This window comes from Mesoplodon densirostris, chromosome 19 (genome assembly GCF_025265405.1).
Source record: "Mesoplodon densirostris isolate mMesDen1 chromosome 19, mMesDen1 primary haplotype, whole genome shotgun sequence".
NCBI classification, from domain to species: domain Eukaryota; kingdom Metazoa; phylum Chordata; class Mammalia; order Artiodactyla; family Ziphiidae; genus Mesoplodon; species Mesoplodon densirostris.
The window spans coordinates 4,096,380-4,117,465 of NC_082679.1; the positions used below are offsets into that span (position 1 = coordinate 4,096,380).

Sequence of the window (21,086 nt, forward strand, 5' to 3'; positions counted from 1 at the left end):
AGGTCCAGTGGTTAAAACTCTGTGCTTCCACTGCAGGGGGTGCGGGTTCTATCCCTGTTTGGGGAACTAAGATCCCACATGCCACATGATGCGGCCAAAAAAAAATAATAATAATCTAAGGCTGCAGGACATCAAGAGTCTATCAAGTTCATTCACCAAATAGGGCAAGAAAGAAAGAAGAAATTGGGGGGGGGTAGAAATTGAGAACCAGAGGTGGAGATTTTCAGCCCCAGAATTTTCACCATGTGACTGTATTACAGTAACGAAATCTATGTGACCAAACAAAGCTACACATTTAAAAAATCAATATATAGGAACTTCCCTGGTGGCGCAGTGGTTAAGAATCCGCCTGCCAATGCAGGGGACACGGGTTCGAGCCCTGGTCTGGGAAGATCCCACATGTCGCGGAGCAACTAAACCCGTGCGTCACAACTACTGAAGCCCGCGCTCCTAGAGCCCGCACTCCACAATAAGAGAAGCCACTGCAATGAGAAGCCCACGCACCGCAACGAAGAGTAGCCCCCGCTCTCCGCAACTAGAGAAAAGCCCACGCACAGCAACAAAGACCCAATGCAGCCAAACATAAATAAATAAATTTATTAAAAAAAAAAAAAGACTTTGCCTTCCAATGCAGGGGGCACGGGTTTGATCCCTGGTTGGGGAGCTAAGATCCCACATGACTCACGGCCAAAAAACCAACACATAAAACAGAAGCAGTATTATAGCAAATTTAATAAAGACTTTAAAAATGGTTCCCCTGGTCCAGGAACTAAGATCCCACATGCTGTGGGGCTAACTAAACCCGTGTGCCGCAACTACTGAGTCCATGGGCCACCACTAGAGGGCCAGAGCGCCGCAACTACAGAGCCCCTGCGCTCTGGAGCCCACATGCCACAACAAAAGGATCCCGCATGCCGCAACGAAGACCCAACGCAACCAAAAATAAATAAATATTAAAGATAATGTTTTAAAAAATTGTTTTAAATAAATAAAAATGGTCCACGTCTAGAAAGTCTAAAAAAAAATCAATGTATAAATATTGGAAGCTGGTACTGGTAACGTTCTAGTGATTTCTTAAGCAGAATGGCGCTATATAGATCGTTTTACAAATGCATATTTCATACGTATGTGTTTTAGCTTTTGTAAAAAATTGTGGAATAGGGCTTCCCTGGTGGCGCAGTGGTTGAGAGTCCGCCTGCCGATTCAGGGGACACGGGTTCTTGCCCCGGTCTGGGAGGATCCCACATGCCGCGGAGCGGCTGGGCCCGTGAGCCATGGCCGCTGAGCCTGTGCGTCCGGAGCCTGTGCTCCACAACGGGAGAGGCCATAACAGTGAGAGGCCTGCGTACTGAAAAAAAAAAAAAAAAAAAAAAAAATTGTGGAATAGAACATACACTTAAAGGAGGATCTAGAATACAAATGTATGGTATAAAAAGTAACTCTCGGGGCTTCCCTGGTGGCGCAGTGGTTGAGAGTCCGCCTGCCGATGCAGGGGACACGGGTTCGTGCCCCAGTCTGGGAAGATCCCACATGCCGTGGAGCGGCTGGGCCCGTGAGCCATGGCCGCTGAGCCTACGCGTCCGGAGCCTGTGCTCCGCAACGGGAGAGGCCACAACAGTGAGAGGGCCACGTAACGCAAAAAAAAAAAAAAAAAAAAAAGTAATTCTCCAAACACCTGAATAAACACCACCCAAGGCAAAAAAAGACCACCCCTGACGTTCCCTTCCCTACCCCAAATGGCTATCCTAAAACTGCAACACTCGCTTCCTTCTTTTCTTCATGTGTTATTTTTATTTATGCCTTTGTATACATCTGAAATGTCTTGTAAAAATGTTTTCAAAAGGAAGTTTAGTGCAGTGGAAGAGCTCAAAATTCGGTGTCACAAAGACCAGGTCTGGGAATTCCCTGGCGGTCCAGTAGTTAGGACTCTGCGCTTTCACTGCTGAGGGCCCAGGGTTCAATCCCTGGTCAGGGAACTAGGATCCCACAAGACGCGCAGTACAGCCAAATAAATAAATTAATCAATCAATTAAAAAAAAAGACCAGGTTTTAAATCCCAGCCCTGCTCCCTAATAGATGTGTGACCTCAGACAAGTCATTTCCCCTCCTCCAGGCCTTTTCCTCATCTGTACAAGCAGACACAAATGGCCACATTTCCCAGGACTGTCATAAGGATTCAAATCACAAACTCCACATTTATTCAACAAGTTTATTGAGACCTCTTGGGACCTAAGCCTTGTAGGAAACAGAGGTGAATCAGCTTTCACACTCAAGAAACTCACAGTTGGAAATAGGTAACTATAAAAACAACACAGCCACTAAGTGCTTTGAATCAGGGAGGGACATGAGAAGGATGTAGTGTTTAGAAATCTGGAATCAAAAACTAACTGCCGAGAGAGGCAGGAGGGTGGTCGAGCCTCCCACTCGGAGATGAGCTTGGGACCATCTAGAAAGGCTCTTGCCAAGGACACAGCCACGTGCCCACAGGTCTCTGGAGTTCACTGCAGGCTGGCCCACTGCAGGGATGTGTAGACCACCTTACCATCAGGCTGCGGAGAGCAAAGCAGCAGTGTCTTTCTGACACTGGTGCCGAGGCGGCCAGCAGAAACCAGGTCCTGGAGTGGGATGGGGTCCCCGGGAGCCCAGCACTGAGCGATGTAGTGAGCATGGAAACGGAGCGGGTCGCCTGGGTGAAGGAGAGAGGCAGGTAGCAGTTTCCAGTGGCAGGGAGCTGGAAGACACTGGGACGTCCACACGGAGGACATGGGGATGGTTCCAGCTATCACTACCAGTATTTTAAAAGACACCCTTGGACCTTGGAGGTGGGGCAAGTTGACACACATGTATAGCATAATCTTATTTTAAAAACAAAAATGAAAACAAATAATTGAATATATCGTTGTCAGTCAAAGCCATGAAGAACTCAAAAGGGTATCATGTAAATATCCAATGAGAAGTGACTCTAACAGACTAAAAGAAGTAAGAAAACAATTTACAATAGGATGGCATAATAAAATAGATAGAAGAAAGGAGTCAACAAACTTTTTCTGAAAAGGGTCAGAGAGTTTTTGTGGGCCATTTTCAGTTTTTGTGGGCCATGCTGCCAACATTCAAATCTGCCACTCTAGCACAATAGCAGCCACAGACCATATGTAAACAAATGGACAAGGCTGTGTTCCAATAAAACTTTGTTTAAAAAAAACCAGTCAGTGGGCCGGATTTGACCCGGGGCTATAGTTTGCCCCCGGATTAGATGAATGCTTTCAAGTAAAGTAGGACCATGAGTAGGTCACTTTCCAGAAAACTAAGTAACAGGTAATGTAAATCTAAAAGAGAAAGGCTTCCAGCAATTCTACTCCTGGGTATTTATCTGAAAAAAATGAAAACACTAATTTGAAAAGATACACACACCTCTATGTTTACTGCAGCATTATTTACAATAGTCAAGATATGGGGGCTTCCCTGGTGGCGCAGTGGCTGAGAATCTGCCTGCCAGTGCAGGGGACACGGGTTCGAGCCCTGGTCTGGGAAGATCCCACATGCCGCAGAGCGGCTAGGCCCGTGAGCCACAACTACCGAGCCTGCGCGTCTGGAGGCTGTGCTCCACAACAGGAGAGGCCGTGACAGTGAGAGGCCCGTGCACTGCGATGAAGAGTGGCCCCCGCTCGCTGCAACTAGAGAAAGCCCTCGCACAGAAACGAAGACCCAACATAGCCAAAAATAAATAAATAAATAAAATTAAAAAAAAAAAAAAAAAGATATGGAAGCAACCTAAATGCCCATCAATAGATGAATGAATAAAGAAGGTGTGGTATTATATACATATATACATACACACACACACACACATACATACATACATACATACATACAATGGAATACTACTCAGCCATAAAAAAGAATGAAATCTTGGGATTTTTGACAACATGGATGGACCTCTATTAGCATAATAGAAGGTATTATGCTAAGTGAAATAAACTAGAAAAAGACAAATACTGTATGATTTTATTTATATGTGGAATCTAAAAAACAAAACAAATGAACAAACATAACTAAACAAAAACAGAGTCACAGTACAGAGAAGAAACAGGTGGTTGTCAGAGGGGAGAAGGGCTGGGGGAGGAAGTAGGTAGGAAGATTAAGGAGTTCAAACTTTCAGTTACAGAATAAATGACTCACAGGTAAGAAATGTACAGTGTGGGAAATATAGTTAATAATTATGTAATGTCTTTGTATGGTGACAAATGGTAACTAGACTTATGGTGCTCATTTTGAAATATATAGAAATATAAAATCACTATACTGCATACCAGGAACTTACACAGTACTATAGGTCAATTATACTTCAAAAGTAAACAAAGACATGGAAAAAGAGATCAGATTTGTGGTTACCAGCAGCAGAGGATGGAGGGAGGGGGAATTGGATGAAGGTAGTCAAAAGGTACAAACTTGCAGTTATAAGACAAATAAGTACTAGGGACGTAATGTACAACAGGATAAATATAATTAACACTGCTGTTCATTATATATAAACATTGTTAAGAGAGCAAACAAATCTTAAGACTTCTCATCAGAAGGAAAAACATTTTTTTTCGATTTCTTTAATTTTGTGTCTGTATGAAATGATGGATGTTCACTAAACTTATTGCGGTCATCATTTCATGATGTGTATAAGTCAAATCATTATGCTGTACCCCTTAAACTTATAGAGTGCTGTATGTCAATTATGTCTCAATAAAATGGAGGGGAAAAATAAATAAATAAAAGAGCAAGGCTATAAGACCTTCCATCTGAGGGGATGTCGTAGCAACTATAAATCAAGGCCCTCCCTGGCAGCTGGGTTTCTAGCAAGAACCTCTCCAGGAGCCAGGCACCTCTCTGGTTGTTAAGATACCTCAGTCAGCTGAGAAAGGAGCATCAAAATGCTTGAGAAGTTACCCCAAAATTGTTTTCCAAGAAACTTAGCATCTTTTAACCTCAGGAAGATTTACAGTTAGACTTAGAAATAGATTCAGACCTTGAATAATAATATTCAGGGGACAAAGATTTTATGTATATTTGATACATTGAGTATTGTTTTAGAAATATTGACCTATTACAAGTAACAGGTCAGCCTTGTGGTTTAGTTTCAAATGTGTAATTGAGTGATTGATTTAAACTTATTTTAATCTGAAGTTTTAGTAAGTCTATTAACAGTGTAAGAATATAAACTTAAAAATCACCCCATTTATAACTTATTAGAGTTAAGTTATTGGCAAGGTTCATAACCAGAAAGCTGCAGAATTTAAAAAAGAAAATAAAAATATTAAATTTTAAAATGCAGTTTATAATGTTTGAAACTACTTAATTCCTTTTGTAAATGGGATCAAACATGAATTAATGGTCCCCTTAAAATCTGGTAGATTGAAAAAATTAAGTTTTATAAATTGAAGAAAGCTTAGAAAAAACCTAGAAATTAACATTTGTATGTTTAGTAAGTTGAATATTCATTTGCAAAACCAAAATAATCTTTCTTTTTTTTTTTAACGTACAAAAATCACCCAAAAAAAAAAACAGTAGCAAAGTAATTAAACCATGGTTACTTATAGAGAATGGGGCAGGGAAACTGTTCTCAGCTCCTAAATCAGTCAGTTAAATTTTAGTCTGAGAAGAGAATAAGCCTGTCAACTCATCTGCAGGGAAATTAGTGGACAGTCTCCAATGAATGGCTAAGATCTGACTACTTCTCAGGCAGTTCTATCTATGTTCTTAAGGAGAACAAACAGAGTGATTTTCTGCACTTTTTTTTTAACCTTTAAGTTACACAATAAATTCAAAAATTAACTGATTCATCAAAAGTCCCCTTTACCTATTCCTGATGCAAATTCCCTCCCAGAACTATTAACTATTTGTCGTTGGGCTGGAGCAAATCCTTTCAAGCTTTTTTCCCACTTGCTTGATAGGATTCTCTGGCTACTTAGTACTCCACTTTAAGTTCTTTTCATATTCTTTCACTAGAGCCACAATTTTTAAGACTACTTAAATAATTTGTCTATAACTGCATAACAGTATAAAATAGGATTTACTTTTTACTATACATGTTTTTTTTTTTTTTTTTTTTTTTGCTGTACGTGGGCCTCTCACTGCTGTGGCCTCTCCCGTTGCGGAGCACAGGCTCCGGACACACAGGCTCCGCGGCCATGGCTCGCGGGCCCAGCCGCTCCGCGGCATGTGGGATCCTCCGGGATCGGGGCACGAACCCGCGTCCCCTGCATCGGCAGGCGGACTCTCAACCACTGCGCCACCAGGGAGGCCCCTATACATGTTTTTTATGAGCTGTTCTTTTTTTTTTTTTTTTGCCCCCTTTTCTCATTTACTAAACTGCCCTTCAAATGAGCACGGGCTCCCAAGTGTTTCCTGTCCTTCCATGGTTTGAGAGGCTGAGAAAATGAGACCAAAAAAAGAAAAGAAAAATGCAGAATGTAGTGGGATTGTGAAGAAATGAGTGGCAATCAGAGGTCCCAACACAGACTCACCGGGATAGACCAGGAAGTCGCCCCCAAACTTGCCGGCCGCACTGAGGAAGAAGCCTCGCTCCCACAGGTCTCTGTAGATGCTGTAGCGAAGCTCGTGGGCAGGACGGCCAGCGTGGGGCCAGTCTTTGGACTGGACACGCCAGTCCAGGGGCCTAGCCTTGATGGGCCGAGGCCTAGCAGTGGCCAGCTGGATGAGCAGAGCAGACCTGGGCAAAGGAGCCGCCGCATTTGAAGGCCCTGGCTGGGGAGGGGAGGAGCCTGGTGGGGGTGTGAATCCAAGAGAGTTTGGTGAATCCAAGGGGCAAGGTTTTCCCAGCCCCAGGGAGAACCAGCCCTAGATTCCCTGCCAAAATTCCCCCAAATCTCTTCCCTCCTTCCCCTGGTCCCTGGACTCCAACTCCCACCTTCACCTGCTTCCTCATGCTCTCCAGCAGCCTGGCCAGCACTGGCCTCATTCTCTTCTGCAGCTTGGTTCCCACCGGCATCCTGGCTCCCGCTGGTCCCTGATTTCTGTTCCAGCTTCTGCTTCTTCGCAGCCTGGCCCTCTGCAATCTTCTCTAGGAGCTCCTGACGACGGGTCTCACGGGCCTCAGCTGCCAGAGCACTTTGCTCCTGGAAGCCCTGTTCTTGCTGGCGCTTGAAGGATGCCAATGCCTGAGAAGTAAACTTAGCTGTAATCTCAGGATTCAGGCATGCCCTTGCCTTAGAAAGCTAGGAATCCTGACTCCCTGGCGCCTCACAACCTCGGGGCGCGAACCCGGGGATCCCAGTATCCTACTCTCACAGTATTCCAGAATCCAGGACTCCCAGACCCCTCCCACCTCAGGGACCTGTTGTCCCCAGCCTCTTCTCCCGCAGGCGCCCCCAACCTGCCCCCTTACCAGGCTGTGTTGGCGGGGATCCGGGCGCGGGGCGCTGACTAGGGTCACCGCGCCGATCTCTGCCAGCAGCCGCGCCTCTTCGGGCATCAGCAGCAGCGGGAGGCCCAGGCGCGAGTTCTGGCGGGGTCCGCGGGGCAGGGCGCCCACCGTGCGGCCCCCTACTCCCAGGCGCTCCCGCAGCGCCTGCACCGCCTCGGCCCCCCACACCAGGGAGCGGCCGTTCGCCACCTCCACCACCAGCATCCTCCTGCGGGAGGCCAGGGGCACAGGAGTCACCCACAGACCTGCACGCCTCTCGCCACCCGATTCGCGCCGCAGGGAGGCCTCCCACCGCCTGGGGGGGGGGTGGTCTCGGCGAAGCCCCGCCCCTGAGTCTCGGGGGTCGGAGCCTCGCTCAGTGCCGCGTTCGCCACCTGCTGAGCGGGAGGGCCAGGCTCCGCCGCCTGGGCGCCAGACTCCGCCCTCGGGCGATCCCGCCAGGCCCCGGGGCTGACAGAGACGAGGCCCCGCCCCGAACCGAGGCGCGGGGCCCCGCTGGGGTGTCTCGGACCCCGCGGTCAACATTCTGGTCTGGGCCAACACTGCCATGCCGGCCCACGCGCCTCGGAGCAAAGCCTGCCCCAGCACGGGCCACGCCCCCTTCGAAAGATCCATTTCGGCGTCGCCCTTCGGGTGTCCCCGTCAGGTGTCGGGACCTCCAGAGGCCAAAGCCCCGCTGAGGCCACGCCCCCTTCGGGTTGCTCGGGACTTGGCTCCTCCCCTTTCCGAACCCCCGAGGTTCGGCCTCAGGTGCCCTTGCTCTGAGTCGGGCTCCTAGAATACGAAGCCCCGGCCCCGCCCGAGCGTGACCGGTCCGTAAGTTCGGGAGTCCTCGGCTCAGCCGAACCGCAGCACCGCCCTCTCCCGAACATAAGGGGTTCAGCGTTCGGGCGTCCTCGGCTCCCGTCAATCACATAGCCTGAGGCCCCGCCCCCTCCGGCCGCCTGAGCTCCCCGAGTTGGAGCTCCTGCCCCACGTTCGAACCCCACAGCCGGAAGCCCGGTCCCCTGAGCACCCGCCGTCTGTTCTCCGCTCGGGCGGGCTCACCCCACTCGTGAGCTCTCCCTTCAGAATGTGGCACCGTCCTCTGATAGAACCAGCTAGTCACCTCGTAAACACCAGCTCGCAGTCCCGGCGGAGCCACCCCCTTACGTAGCGCGCCACGCGCTGCTTCCTCCACACCCCCCCCATGCCGACCCCCTGCGTCGATTTCGTCACGCCGCCACCTCAGCGGAGCGGGAAGTCTGGGACCCGCCCCTCAGGACCATATCTCTGCCTTCTCCCTAAAGTGAAACCCCCTTGAGCCCGCCCCTCGAAGCGCACCTCCCTCCTCGGTTCCGTGACTTGGAAATGGGAGGCTCCTTACGCTGGATCCGACCCCTTGGCACCACGGCCCGGGGCCCCGCCCCCTTTAGGCGGGGACTCTGTTTGCCCCGCCCCATTGGAATACTCCTGAGCCCCGCCTCTTTCGTGTTACCTAAACCCGTGGCTCCGCCTCCCTCCTAAACATGAGACTCCGCCTATCAGCCACCCAGAGTCACTTGTACCCGACTACCTCCGAAGGGAACCGACGCTGTGGCCCCTCCACATCCGGCCGAAGCTCTTGGCTCCGCCTACATCCGAACAGAGACCTTCAGTACTCGACTACCTCCGAAGAAAACCGAAGCTTGTGGCCCCGCCTCCAAACCACCTCCCGACTCTGTCCCAAGGAACCTGAAGCGGAGGCTCCACCTCATTCCGAACGCTGAGCTCCGGGCCCCGCCTCTTTCCCAGGTTCGGTCGCTTCCCTCCGTGCCCGAAGCTTCTGGCCCCACCCCTTTCCGAGCCCGAAGCCCCGCCCCTTTGCGTGCTTGCAGCTCGGTAGAACGGAGTCGGTGTCCAGCTGCGGACTCGTGCTCCCTGCGCCCAGTCTGGCCTCCTTCCCTGCTCAGCCCGGAGCCTGCCGGGCGCTGCAACCCGGCCCCGGACCGCGCAGCCCAGCCGGCGCCCCCGGAAGAGGCTGGGGACGCGGGGGCGTGCTGGGCGGGGTAGGCGTGGCGGACCCGCGGTGGCCCGCGGGCCGGGACTGCTCGGCTGCTTCCTGCCCTGCGGGCGGCGCGTAGCCGCGGGCCCAGGTGGGTCCGCCACGCCTGGGCAGGGGTGCGGTGGGCGCGGAGTGCGGAGGCGCCCCGGAGATCGGGAGGGGTTTGGACAGTGTGGGGTCGCTGCGGATCGGCGGGCTGATGAGGTGCGGGGGCGGTGCCGGGAGCGCGGCCGAGCTCCCGGGTGGCGTAACCGCCTGTGGCTTTGCCCGGAGCGGATCTGACCCGCTCTTGGTGCGCCCAACAGGAGTGGAGCCCGCTCTCTGGGTTTCAAACGGGAGAAGGAACCGGAGCTCCGAAAGAGGTGGAGGCTGGAGGCCTGGGCTCCTCTGAGGCCTTCTCGGAGAAGGGCAGGGGCTCTGGAGAGCAGGGTTCTCAAAGAGGGAGAGGCTGGGGGATAAGAAGAGAGGAGCTGGATTGCTGGATACTCGAAGGAGGAGGGGGCCGGGAGGTTTGGATTCCTGGGTTCTCAAAGGAGAAGAGAGCTGGGGGCCTGCGTTCTCAAAAGAGGGGTTCTGTGGGTGGCTTCCTCTATCCTCGAAGGAGGAAGGGCCTGGAGGTCGGGGTTCCTGTGTTGTCAGAGGAGAGGAGCTGAGCGTAGGACTCCTGGATCCTCGACAACTGGGGACTGGGTCGGGGGGGTGGATCCTTGAGTCCTCTAAGGGGGAGGCGCTGGGGGCCCGGACTCCTGTGTTCTCACTGGGAACCTCTGCCCCTCCCCCAGAACATGTCACCCGAAGAATGGACATATCTAGTGGTTCTTCTTATCTCTGTCCCCATCGGCTTCCTCTTTAAGAAAGCTGGTGAGTCAGGTTCCCTCCCCAGTGGAAAATAAAGGGGGAGGGGGTGTGCCCGGGCTGGGGACCCCTGGAAGGTTCCACGCTTATGCTGTGCCTTCTCCCTGCAGGACCTGGGCTGAAGAGATGGGGGGCAGCAGCTGTGGGCCTAGGGCTCACCTTGTTCACCTGCGGCCCCCACACTTTGCATTCTCTGATCACCATCCTTGGGACCTGGGCGCTCATTCAGGCCCAGCCCTGGTGAGGATTTGGTGGGGGGAGGAGGGGGAGATGGAGGGGGTGGAGGAAGCGACCTGTTTCCTCTTGGGGTCTTTTTCTGTTTCTGTCTCCATCTCCGTATGTCTCTTGTTTATCTCTAGATTCTCTGTCATTTGTCTGGTCTGTTTTTCTTCCTCTCCTGCCTTTTTCTGGGTCTTTGTCCCTGTGTGTTTGTCCTGGGCCTTTACATCCATGTTGTGGATTCAGGAGAGAGGAGGGCGTTACTAGTCTGCTGGCCCTGCCACCGTTGGTATTGGTTTTCTCTCTCTCTCTCTGTTTCTCCCTCCCTCTTTCTCCCTCCACCTCCCCTCTCTCCCTCTCCCTTCCTCCTCCCTCCCTCCCTCCCAGAAAAAATGGAGGATTGAAGGGTCTTCACCCTGAAGCCTCTCTTAACCCCCTTCTCATTTTCTTCTCTGTTGCTGTGCATTTCTGTGTGGCTGTTTCAGTCGTGCTCATTCCATACCCCCCGCCCCTCATTTTCTGTCTCTGAAGGTGGGGAGGTGGGGAAGGATTTGTAGCTGGAACCTAGGGGTGGCTGAGGCAAGATGTCCTGCACCCAGCACAGCACGCCTCTTGCCTTTGCCCAGCTCCTGCCACGCCCTGGCCCTAGCCTGGACCTTCTCATACCTGCTCTTCTTCCGCGCGCTCAGCCTGCTGGGCCTGCCCACTCCCACACCCTTCACCAATGCCGTCCAGCTGCTGCTGACACTGAAGGTCAGACTCCCCTCCAGCCCTCGCTGTGTGCCAGTTAACCACCCGCGACTTTACCTTCTCCTCCCAGCCACTCCCGTGGGAGGCAGAGGAAGGGGGCTGGTCTCTCCCACACACCCCGCCGGGGGCGGGGCTTCACCTCTCAGCTCTTCCCTGGGGTAAAGAAGTATCCAAAGTTATGTAACTGTGGGTGCCATGTGGTGGCTGAGCTAAAGTGCATCTTTGTAGCAAGCCATTTTGCAAAGGAGGACAACCAGCTCTGGGGAGGTAGCACTTAGTTAAGGACACAAAACCAGGACACCACGTCCGCCTCTCCATGACCTGGGAAGATGGGTGAAAACAGATTCCCAGGCCCCACCCCCGGGAATGTAAAGTCGTGCGTTCCTACTGTGTGCTACGTATTAGTGAACAGAACGGTCATGTGAGGTGGTGAACGAGGTCTCCTCAGCATCCTGTGTTCCCAGCGGGAGCTGGAGAAAGAGGCTTTCAGGACATAGGGGCCAGCATGTGTGGAAGGGAGCAGGCTGAGTCCCATCAGCAGTGGACCAGCCACATGGACCGTCCATCAGGAGAGGAAAAGAGCGCAGGCAGCCCAGGCCAAACCATGCAGGGTCTTGTTGGCTAAGGTGAGGGGGTCCCGACTTCTTCCTGTGGGGGCCCAAGACCCACTGCAAGAGGTGTTTTGATTTGTTGCCAGAAGAGGCAGTGTGACCAGATTTACAGGTTTAAACATGCTTCCTCCTGATGCTGAGCGAGTTGAAGCAGAAAGGGCAAGATGGGGTGACGTGGGACTCTTTTATCAAAGTCCAGCTGACAAACAGTGGCGGCTTGATGCAGGCCTGTGGGGAGGTCAGTCAGGGCCCCACCAGGAAGCCCAGCATTTATGAGAAATTGAGGGCGGGATGGGGAGAGGTCCTGGGCCCCAGGGCACGAGAGGAGGGGCAGGTAGTGAAGCCGGGAAGGAACAAGACTTGGGTAGAGCCCCCCCCCCAGTTCAAGAAGACCATCAAGGGTCATGGCCAGCCCAAGGTGGTCTTATCAATACAAGGGAATAAAAACCCAAGCCTCACTCCTGCCTTCCTCCATCTCTGCCTGGGGCTCTGTGCCAACTAAACCCAGGGGGAAGCTGGAAGACACAGGCCTGTGGATGTTGAGCCGGCCTGGGGTCTGTGCGGAGAAGGGTAGAGAGCAGATCTGAAGAAGGAGCCCGAACATATTCAGCCCAGTGGTGGAGGCAAAGCGAGAGGGACAGATTCCAGAGACTTAGGGATTCGATTCGGGGAGGGAGGAAGGTTTCCAGCCTAAGCAATTAATTGGATGGTGGTGGTATTTGCTGACGGCAGAGACTAGAAGACGACCCAGTTTGGGGAGAGGCTAATACCGTGTTCCACCTTGGATGTGTTCAATTCGAGGTGCCTGGAAGATATCAAGTATTAATGACAAAAGGTAGCTTTTTTTTTTTTTTTTTTGATCTCGCCACACGGCTTGTGGGATCTTAGTTCCCCGACCGGGGATCATCAAACCTGGGCCCCAGCAGTGAAAGCGCCAAGTCCTAACCACTGGACCGCCAGGGAATTCCCTAGAGGCAGCTTGATGAACAGGCTTGGGGCTTGGAGGAGAAGTCCCACCGGGTTACACTGTGGGTGGTATCTAAAGTCATGAACTGCGGGAGAACCCAGAAAGATGGAACGCAGAGAAAAAGGACAGAGGGGCCCAGGAGTGAGCCCTGCGAGAGTCACCAAGGAGCCCTTACTCACGACTAGATGCCCAGAGCTGCCCGTGGAGTAGAGACTCAGCGCCCAGCTGCACGGGGCTGCAGCAGCTGTTGGCTGCCCAGAGAGGTAGTGAAAGGGAGGTGGGTGAGAGGAAGCCCGTGTCTGACCTGTCCTTCCCTACACCCCTTCCTCCCAGCTGGTGAGTCTGGCCAGTGAAGTACAGGACCTGCACGTGGCCCAGAGGAAGGAAATGGCCTCAGGCTTCAGCAAGGGGCCCAGCCTGGGGCTGCTGCCTGACGTTCCCTCTCTGATGGAGACGCTCAGCTACAGCTACTGCTACGTGGGAATCATGACAGGTGAGCGTGCCTGCCCCGCAGGCCTGCCTCCGCAGCTCCTCAACCTCTGTCTCCGTTCTCTGCCTGGAGTTTGGTGCCTGTTCCACGTTCCCACATTCCATTCCAGCATCTGCTGCTCTGAGGGTGAGCATCTATGCCCGAGTCCACGTCTGACTCTCCCCCTGGTCCCAGGGCCCCTCCAGAGTAGAGACAGACTGTTCTCAGCCTCAGTGACTCCTTGTAACTTTTTGGGAGCAAACAGGAGATAAAGGAGAAAGATCTACGTCACCCTAACGTTTCTGCTGCCCGGGCAACAAGCATTCACAGCTTATGATCCCATTTTTAGTTTCAGAAAATATTTTTCACTCATGTTGACCTCTTAGAAGGTGTTCATTTTCATAGCAGCTGTATTGAGCTATGATTACCATATTCACCCACTGGTAACCACATCCAGCTTGCTGGGTTTTAGTCTGTTCACAGAGTTGTGCAACCGTCACTACCATGTAATTTCGTCACCTCGAAAAGAAACCCTGCACCCTTTAGCCGTCGTCTCCCAAACCTCCGTCTGCCCCCATTCCCTGGAAACCGCTAATTTCTATCTCTCTATATTTGCCTATCCTGAACATTGATAAGTGGAATCATACAGTGTGTGGTCTTCTGTGACGTGTAAGACGTTTCACACTTCTGTTAACCCCATTCTGCTCCCTCCCTAGGCCAAGAACATTCTCCTCTTTTCCATCACTGTCCCTCTGCAGCCCCTCCCTGCTCAGTGGCCAGAGGGGTCTCGTGAAAAGGCAAAACGATAATCCAGCACTTCCCTGGTGGGAGAGCCTATTACTGGTTTCCTAGCGCTTAGAACAAAACTCAAAGTCCTCATCAGGTCCCCCAGGGGTCCCGCCCCTGCCACCCTCTCATTTCTTCTCAGTCCACTCTTCCTCTGCACATGCACTGCTGCACTTCCTGTCACTCCTTTATACCCAGCTCACCCCCAACCCCATCCCTCCAGGTCCGGTCTGTCTGTCTCCATCCGTCTCCGTGTCTCCATCCCCTCATTCTCAGGCTCTGTGTCCCTTTCCATAAGTGTCTGTCCCTCTTTATTTCCTGCCGAGTCCCTTGTCCTCCCCTTTCTCCGCTTCCTTGTCCCTTTCTCTCTGGGTTTCATACCCCCACTCTCCTCTCTGCTTCCCTCTCTCTTTTCTCTCTCCTTCCTCTCTTCCTGGTCCACCTCAGCTCCCGAATCTCTGGTCCATCTCCCCCTCCCCCAACCCCGCCCCGAGACTGGAGCTCGCCCCCCCACCAGGTGTACCGTGTCTGACCAGCTACCCTCCCTCCCGCCGCAGGCCCGTTCTTCCGCTACCGCACGTACCTGGACTGGCTGGAGCAGCCCTTCCCCGGGGCCGTGCCCAGCCTGCGGCCCCTGCTGCGGCGCGCCTGGCCGGCCCCGCTCTTCGGCCTGCTCTTCCTGCTCTCCTCCCACCTGTTCCCGCTGGAGGCCGTGCGTGAGGACGCCTTCTACGCCCGCCCGCTGCCCGCCCGCCTCTTCTACATGATCCCCGTCTTCTTCGCCTTCCGCATGCGCTTCTACGTGGCCTGGATTGCCGCCGAGTGCGGCTGCATTGCCGCCGGCTTCGGGGCCTACCCCGTGGCCGCCAAAGCCCGGGCCGGGGGCGGCCCCACCCTCCAATGCCCACCCCCCAGCAGGTCAGGCGGCGGGAGGGAGATGTCCCAAGACCCAGCAGGCCCAATCACTGCGGGCTGGCCCTGCCCCTAGCAGGGAGGATAGCGGGGAGCAGGGGGGGGCAGGTCTCCCACCTGTTGTCAGCAGAGTGTCACCCTCAGCCACCACAGCCCGCCTTCCCCTGTCCTAAGGAAACAGTAGTCCTGATACGTACGGATTGCCCCCTGTTGCTAGCGCTTGTCCCGCCTTGGGATGGTGAATTGCTCTCTGTTGCTAGGAAAAGGAAGGTGTTACAGCAATCACACGCTGTCCCTCTGTTGCCGTGGAACCGACACCCCAGTAACCCAGTTGTCCCTGGTTGCTCAGGGTGCCATCGTTGGGCAGTGAGGAGTAGCCCTTTGTTGCTAGGGAGAACATTCCCTAGCAACAGCACTGCTGCTTCCTGCCAGAAAGCTGCTCTTTGTTGCTATGGAAACGGCATCCCCTAAACTGCCCCTTTGTTGGCTGGGAGCGAGCACGCCCCTCCCCGTGGGATGTCGTCACATAACAGCCTGCTGTTGCCCTCTTTTTCTACGGAAATGGCATCCTTGACCATGCTGTCCTCTAGCAGAGGGGACACCATTCCTAGCAACGCAGGTCGCCTTCCTACTGTTGCCCAGGAAATCCCCTGGTAACTGTCAATTAACCTTGTTGCTGGCGAAACTAGCCCCCTAGCTCCTTCATCACTAGATAAATCACACAGCTAGTAACTACAGACTCTCTTGTTGCTAAGGATATGTTGCTCCTGTGTTGCTAGGGAAATGGCACCCCTAGCAACCAGGAATGGCCTGTCCCTCTGTCCCCAGCGGTCATGGTCAGCTTTCAGGCTGGGGCTGGGAAAGCAGCCCTTTGATGTAAATTCTGAACTACTCCTCCTTACAAGGGTTGGGCAATCCCCTAATAGTCACAAACTGCCATTCCATTGCGGGGGAAGTGGCACCCCCCTGCAAATTTCTTGCCACTGCCATAGTAGAGGGTATCCCCCAGAAGATGTCAAGCAGGAATTGAAGGCTTTTCTAAACCTCTGGACCCCGCCCCTAATGGATGCCCCCCTTCCATTATCAGAAGCTGCCAACGGTTCAGGTGGGCCAAGGATATCCCCCACTGCTGGGGGGTGGTGTTGGCACCTGTTGACCCAGGAACCACTGTATTACTGGAGATGACCCTTTAGAACAATCCTGGGGACCAAGAGCCAGGAAAGGCCCTTTCAGGAAGCTTTTCTAAACATCCTAGGCCTTGTTGCTAAGGAATGCCCTTTCCATAGCAACAGAGACCATCAAGGTGTCAGGCGGGCCTAAAACATCTCCCTAGCAACCACGGACCACCTCATTGTTAGGGATGCTGCTTCCGTAACAACCGAAGTGTCCAGCAATTTAGAATGGACTACTTGGAGGCTTCTCTGAAGATGCTGAGCTTGGTTGCTAAGGAAAGGCCTTTCCCTAGCATCTGAGACCATTGGCAGGTCAGGTTGCTAAGGACTCATAGCTTAGCAACCGTGGCCCTTCCAGACTTTTCCTGGCTGTTACAGGGCCCCTTACCAAAGAGGAGAACCCTATTGCTGATGAACTGTGCACTTCCCAAAAATGCTCAGTCTGGGCTACCCTCCCCTGTTGCCCTAGCAAACGTGACAGCCAGAGAACTGTTGCCTGGCCAGGATCCCCTCCTTAGCATCCGGGGCTGGGACAGTAGCCAGAGTCAGGAGGGGGCCTGGCTGAGCTGCATGTCTGTCCCCCACCCTCATCCTCCACCCCCCCCCCACCAGTCCGGAGAAAGCGGCTTCCACGGAGTACGACTATGAGACCATCCGCAACATCGATTGCTATGGCACAGACTTCTGCGTGCGCGTGCGGGATGGCATGCGGTACTGGAACATGACGGTGCAGTGGTGGCTGGCGCAGTACATCTACAAGAGCGCGCCCGCGCGCTCCTACGTCTTCAGGTAAGCCCAACCGTCTCGGAGGACGGCACGGAAGTACATCTCCCAGCTGCCCCTGGGTCCGCCTTCGGCTTCCCCCGCTGGGCCTCAACCCCTGAGGGTCATGGGAGTTGTAGTTTCTTGAGCCTTGCGCTGGCTGTTTTGCGTTATTCTGGGGTCAATTCTTCCTCCTCACTGGGCCTCCGTTTCTACCTCCTTAAAGTCAGCCCCGCTCCACAAACGCAGTGTCCTGTGGACTCAGTAGCTAGACCTTCCGGAATCTTAACACTGCCAGTTACTAAGAAACCTTAAGGAGTTAGTTGACCCCTGTTTGCTCAACTCTTAAATGGGGGTAATGCTGTTACCTGTTTCATAGGTTGATGTGAGGAATCAATGAGATAAAGTGTGAAATGCACTTAGTGTGAGGCCTGATTGGCTTGTATTATCCTTCACTCATCTGATATTTCTTGAGTGGAGACCTTCTGTAAAGATAAGATAAACTTAACCTTTACAACCTTGGGAAGTAGGAGCTCTCATCAGCCCCATTTTAAAGATGAAGAGACCCAGGATCAGAGGTCTGATCTTAGAAAACCTGCCGAGTGTCACCAGATGAGGTCAGGACACATCATGACACGTTCTTATAATGAAGAAGTCAATCATGGTGCCTCTGGAGCTAGACTTCCCTGGGTGTGTGATCTGATTCATGATTTAAAGATCTGCTCCGACCTTGTGTGGGAATGGGCTAAGGTGGGGGAGGGGAGCAGGCCATAAAGCAGGGACTGGCCCGGTGAGCACTGATGGTATCCTAGAGTAGGGACCAGTGGCCTAGAAGTGGATGCATTTGAGAGGTGGAGGTGGGAAACAGCTCGATGCCCAGGTGATGGGTTGTGCGTGATGGCAGGGCGCAGAAGGGCTGTTTCCTGAGGAGGGGAAACTGGGCAGAAGGAAGTTTCAGGAGTGGGAAGGATGAGGAAGCTAGACTTGGGTTTAGTCTCCCTGACCTTGAGGTGGCTGTTAGATTTCCAGCTGGGGTTGTTGGCTAGGCAGTTAGTTGTGTGATTCTGGTGCGTAATGCAAGGGTTGGTGTAGGAAGTGGACACTTGAGCGTCAGCAGGTGTGGATGATACTTAAAGCTCTGGGGCTGAGCATCAGGTCAGAGCACAGAGCGCGCCAACGTTTAGACCAGGGATTCTCAATGGGGGGGAGCAATTGTGCGGCACCCCCAGGGGGCATTGGCAATGTCTGGAGACGCTTTTGTCATAATGGGGATGTGCTACTGGCATCTAGTGGGTGGAGGCCAGAGATGCTCCTAAACAATCTGCGCTGCATAGGACAGCACTCCACCTCCCCCCACCCTCCCACCCCGAAAAATGATCCTGCCCCAGGTGTCTGTAGTGCCAAGATTGAGAAACCCTGGTGTAGACTAGGGACCAGGAGGAAGAGCCAGCACAGATGCAGCCAGTGACGTAGGAGGACAATCAGCAAAGTATTCATTCCCGGAAGGAAGCCAAGAGAAGTACGTGTTCCAAGGAGGAGCGAGGAGGGGATTGTGTGTCTTCCGGGGCCAGGAGCTTCAGTGAGCAGAGTGGAGGGCTGAGGTGAGAGCTGGCTTGGAGCGGCTTCAGGAGAGGACGGAAGGGGGAGCCTAGACGATTCTTTGGAGAGTGTTCACTGTGGGGGGCAGGGGGGCAGCGAAGCAGGGAGAGAAGAGTAGGTGGCGGAACGGCCAAGAGCTCAGGTGTGCACACGTGGAGGTTACAGATGCCGGGCTTGCGCTGATGTGTGTCCTACCGTCAACTGCTTTCAGTTCTGCCGACCCAGAGCATTCTCTCTCCACCAGAGGTAGAAAAGGAAGAAAACAGTTTTGTGGACTTCCCCAGCGCTCCAGTGGTGAAGACTCCGCGTTTCCATTGCCGGGGGCGTGGGTTCGATCCCTGCTCTGGGAACTATTATCCTGCATGCCTTGCGGCGTGGCCAAAAAATAGGAAAAAAAACCCCAGTTATTGAATAAGCATTAAACCAGATTTCGAGGCGTGGCGCCAGTAACCCACTGCTGAGATTACCAAGATGGAAAGAAAGCTCAGCCTTTCTTTTTTTTTTTTAACAGTTCATCCATCCATCCATTTTATTTTTATTTTTTTAAATTGGGGTATAATTGATCTACAATGTTGTGTTAGTTTCAGGTGTACCGCAAAGTGAATCTGTTATACATATACATATATCCACTCTTTTTTTAGCTTCTTTTCCCAAATAGGCCATTACAGAGTACTGAGTAGACTCCCCCATGCTATGCAGTAGGTCCTTATTAGTCGTCTGGAAATCTCACCCTTTTTGTCTTCTCCATCGCCACTTAGAGCCCTTTACGTAGCGTGTTCTCAAGAGACACCATAACTGGTCCTCACGTCGGAGGACTCCACAAGCACTGTGCGTGCTCTCATGTTCATCCCAGGTTCACCTGGTGATTGGGGTAGCCACCTGTGCTCGTTAAGTGTCTATGTAAAGGAAGAATAAAACTCCTATCTCTATGACCAGCAGGTGTTTACAGCTGGGAGCGGGCACCTAGGGTCGACCCGCAGAGCTGCAGGGAGACAGGCTCTATCTCCCTCCACACCTAGGCTTCAGAAAGATGGCTCCCAGGCCCTCGAGAAGAACATTCCTGGACTGTAACACTTTCTAGAGGCCTGTTTTACCATTTCAAAGATTTCCATCTGTATCCAAAGGATAACGGAAAGATGCTCAAACAGGTTTTTCAAGGAAATGGCCTAAGAAAAGAGAAGGAGGAAAAGATCTTCCCTGTTGGCAACAGGGAAAATTCAACCTTTTTATGGACCGTTACACCCTCCGCCCTCCCCCCCGCCCCCCCCCCCCCAGGAAAGGGTGGTCAGTGTCATTCTGTCATTAGGTTATCTTTGCACTTTGAACACCCTGATGTGCCAGAGGGAAAACTTGATGCCCATGGGCAGGAACTCAGGCCACAGTCCTTGGCAAAGCCTGCTCTGATTTGTGGGTTCTCTGTGGAAGTGGGGATCAGAGCCTCAATTTGCGGGTCTTCAAGGGATAGCATTTGGAGTCCTTAAGGAGAAGAGACCATGGCTGGAGATTTCTGAGTCTTCATGGATCATGATTTATATTCCTGGTTCCTCAAAGAGGAAGTGGCTGGGGACTTGACTCCTGGGTCCTGAGGGAAATAGTGTTGGGAGGGGGTTTCTGAGAAGAGAGTAGAGAGTACCGGGTCTGAGGGAGGAGGGGCTGGGGGCCTGGACCCCCGGGTCTCAGGGAAGAGGGCAGGGGGCCTGCACTCCGGGTCCTGATTCCTAGCCCCTCCCCCAGGAGCGCCTGGACCATGTTACTGAGCGCCTACTGGCACGGCCTGCACCCTGGCTACTACCTGAGCTTCCTGACCATCCCGCTGTGCCTGGCAGCTGAGGGCCGGTTGGAGTCGGCCTTTCGGGGGCGGCTCAGCCCCAGGGGCCAGAAGGCCTGGGACTGGGTGCACTGGTTCCTGAAGATGCGGGCCTATGACTACATGTGCATGGGCTTTGTGCTGCTTTCGCTGGGCGAAACCCTGCGCTACTGGGCCTCCATCTACTTCTGCATCCACATCCTGGCCCTGGTGGCCCTCGGGCTGGGGCTGGCTCTAGGTGGGGGCAGCCCCAGCCGGCGGAAGACAGCGTCCCCCGCCACCAGCCTTGCCTCAGGAAAGCTTCGGGAGGAGTAAGCTGTCACGACACTCCCTCTGCCGTCGGTCCAGCTACCAAGCTTTTGCCTGGGAATTCTGTGAAGCATGCTCCTGTCTCCCTTCCCAGAAAGAGTCCTGAATGTGGCGAGGGCCCTGGAGAGGATTCCCGCTTCCCCAGCTCGGCACCGTGCCTGGAAAAGCCTCCGCCCTGAGGGCCCCAGATGATCAGTTTTCCCTCCTGTAAAAATCAAGATATGGTCCAGACAAGAATCTCCCTTTGTCCCTGCCCAGCGCCAGGTATTCAGAGAGAGCTGCGTTTTACCCCCAACAGCAGGGGCCGATGGGCGACATGGCTTCTTGGGCAAATTTCCCTTCTTTGGCTCCACAGTGTGGGGTTAGGAGCTTCAGGGCAGGCTCTGGGAGTGGGGGACCTCTTTCTGGTC

General features: G+C 53.2%; 2 protein-coding genes across 10 annotated transcripts; one reads left to right on the top strand and one right to left on the bottom strand.

The window, feature by feature from the left end:
- Window positions 1-2,195: 2,195 nt before the first annotated feature.
- Window positions 2,196-9,015, bottom strand: TSEN34 (tRNA splicing endonuclease subunit 34). 5 transcript variants are annotated; one of them, XM_060085291.1, is made up of 5 exons: window positions 8,991-9,015; window positions 7,397-7,643; window positions 6,920-7,169; window positions 6,516-6,773; window positions 2,196-2,686 (listed from the first exon to the last, which is right to left on the bottom strand). In XM_060085291.1, exons 2-5 carry the CDS (start codon window positions 7,637-7,639, stop codon window positions 2,499-2,501), a joined length of 939 nt encoding a protein of 312 aa, XP_059941274.1. In that variant the 5' UTR covers window positions 7,640-7,643; window positions 8,991-9,015; the 3' UTR covers window positions 2,196-2,498. The 5 variants fall into 5 exon arrangements, with proteins under 5 accessions (XP_059941274.1, XP_059941276.1, XP_059941275.1 ...); XM_060085293.1 differs by lacking the exon at window positions 8,991-9,015 and adding an exon at window positions 8,544-8,607; XM_060085292.1 differs by lacking the exon at window positions 8,991-9,015 and adding an exon at window positions 8,483-8,568.
- MBOAT7 (membrane bound O-acyltransferase domain containing 7) lies at window positions 8,996-20,864 on the top strand. Of its 5 annotated transcripts, none has more exons than XM_060085280.1 (8): window positions 8,996-9,208; window positions 10,241-10,319; window positions 10,424-10,553; window positions 11,159-11,285; window positions 13,194-13,353; window positions 14,673-15,033; window positions 16,812-16,988; window positions 20,295-20,864. In XM_060085280.1, exons 2-8 carry the CDS (start codon window positions 10,244-10,246, stop codon window positions 20,680-20,682), a joined length of 1,419 nt encoding a protein of 472 aa, XP_059941263.1. In that variant the 5' UTR covers window positions 8,996-9,208; window positions 10,241-10,243; the 3' UTR covers window positions 20,683-20,864. The 5 variants fall into 5 exon arrangements, with proteins under 5 accessions (XP_059941263.1, XP_059941262.1, XP_059941265.1 ...); XM_060085279.1 differs by lacking the exon at window positions 8,996-9,208 and adding an exon at window positions 9,277-9,549; XM_060085282.1 differs by lacking the exon at window positions 8,996-9,208 and adding an exon at window positions 9,602-9,662.
- The last annotated feature ends 222 nt before the right edge of the window (window positions 20,865-21,086 follow it).

Coding starts and splice junctions, on each gene's coding strand:
- MBOAT7 (XM_060085280.1), top strand. CDS start 10,244: ATGTCACCCGAAGAATGGACATATCTAGTGGTTCTTCTTATCTCTGTC. Junction 10,320..10,423: donor CTTCCTCTTTAAGAAAGCTG/GTGAGTCAGGTT, acceptor TTCTCCCTGCAG/GACCTGGGCTGAAGAGATGG. Junction 11,286..13,193: donor AGCTGCTGCTGACACTGAAG/GTCAGACTCCCC, acceptor CCTTCCTCCCAG/CTGGTGAGTCTGGCCAGTGA.
- TSEN34 (XM_060085289.1), bottom strand. CDS start 8,050: ATGGATCTTTCGAAGGGGGCGTGGCCCGTGCTGGGGCAGGCTTTGCTC. Junction 7,170..7,396: donor ATCCCCGCCAACACAGCCTG/GTAAGGGGGCAG, acceptor TTTACTTCTCAG/GCATTGGCATCCTTCAAGCG. Junction 6,774..6,919: donor GCATGAGGAAGCAGGTGAAG/GTGGGAGTTGGA, acceptor CACCCCCACCAG/GCTCCTCCCCTCCCCAGCCA.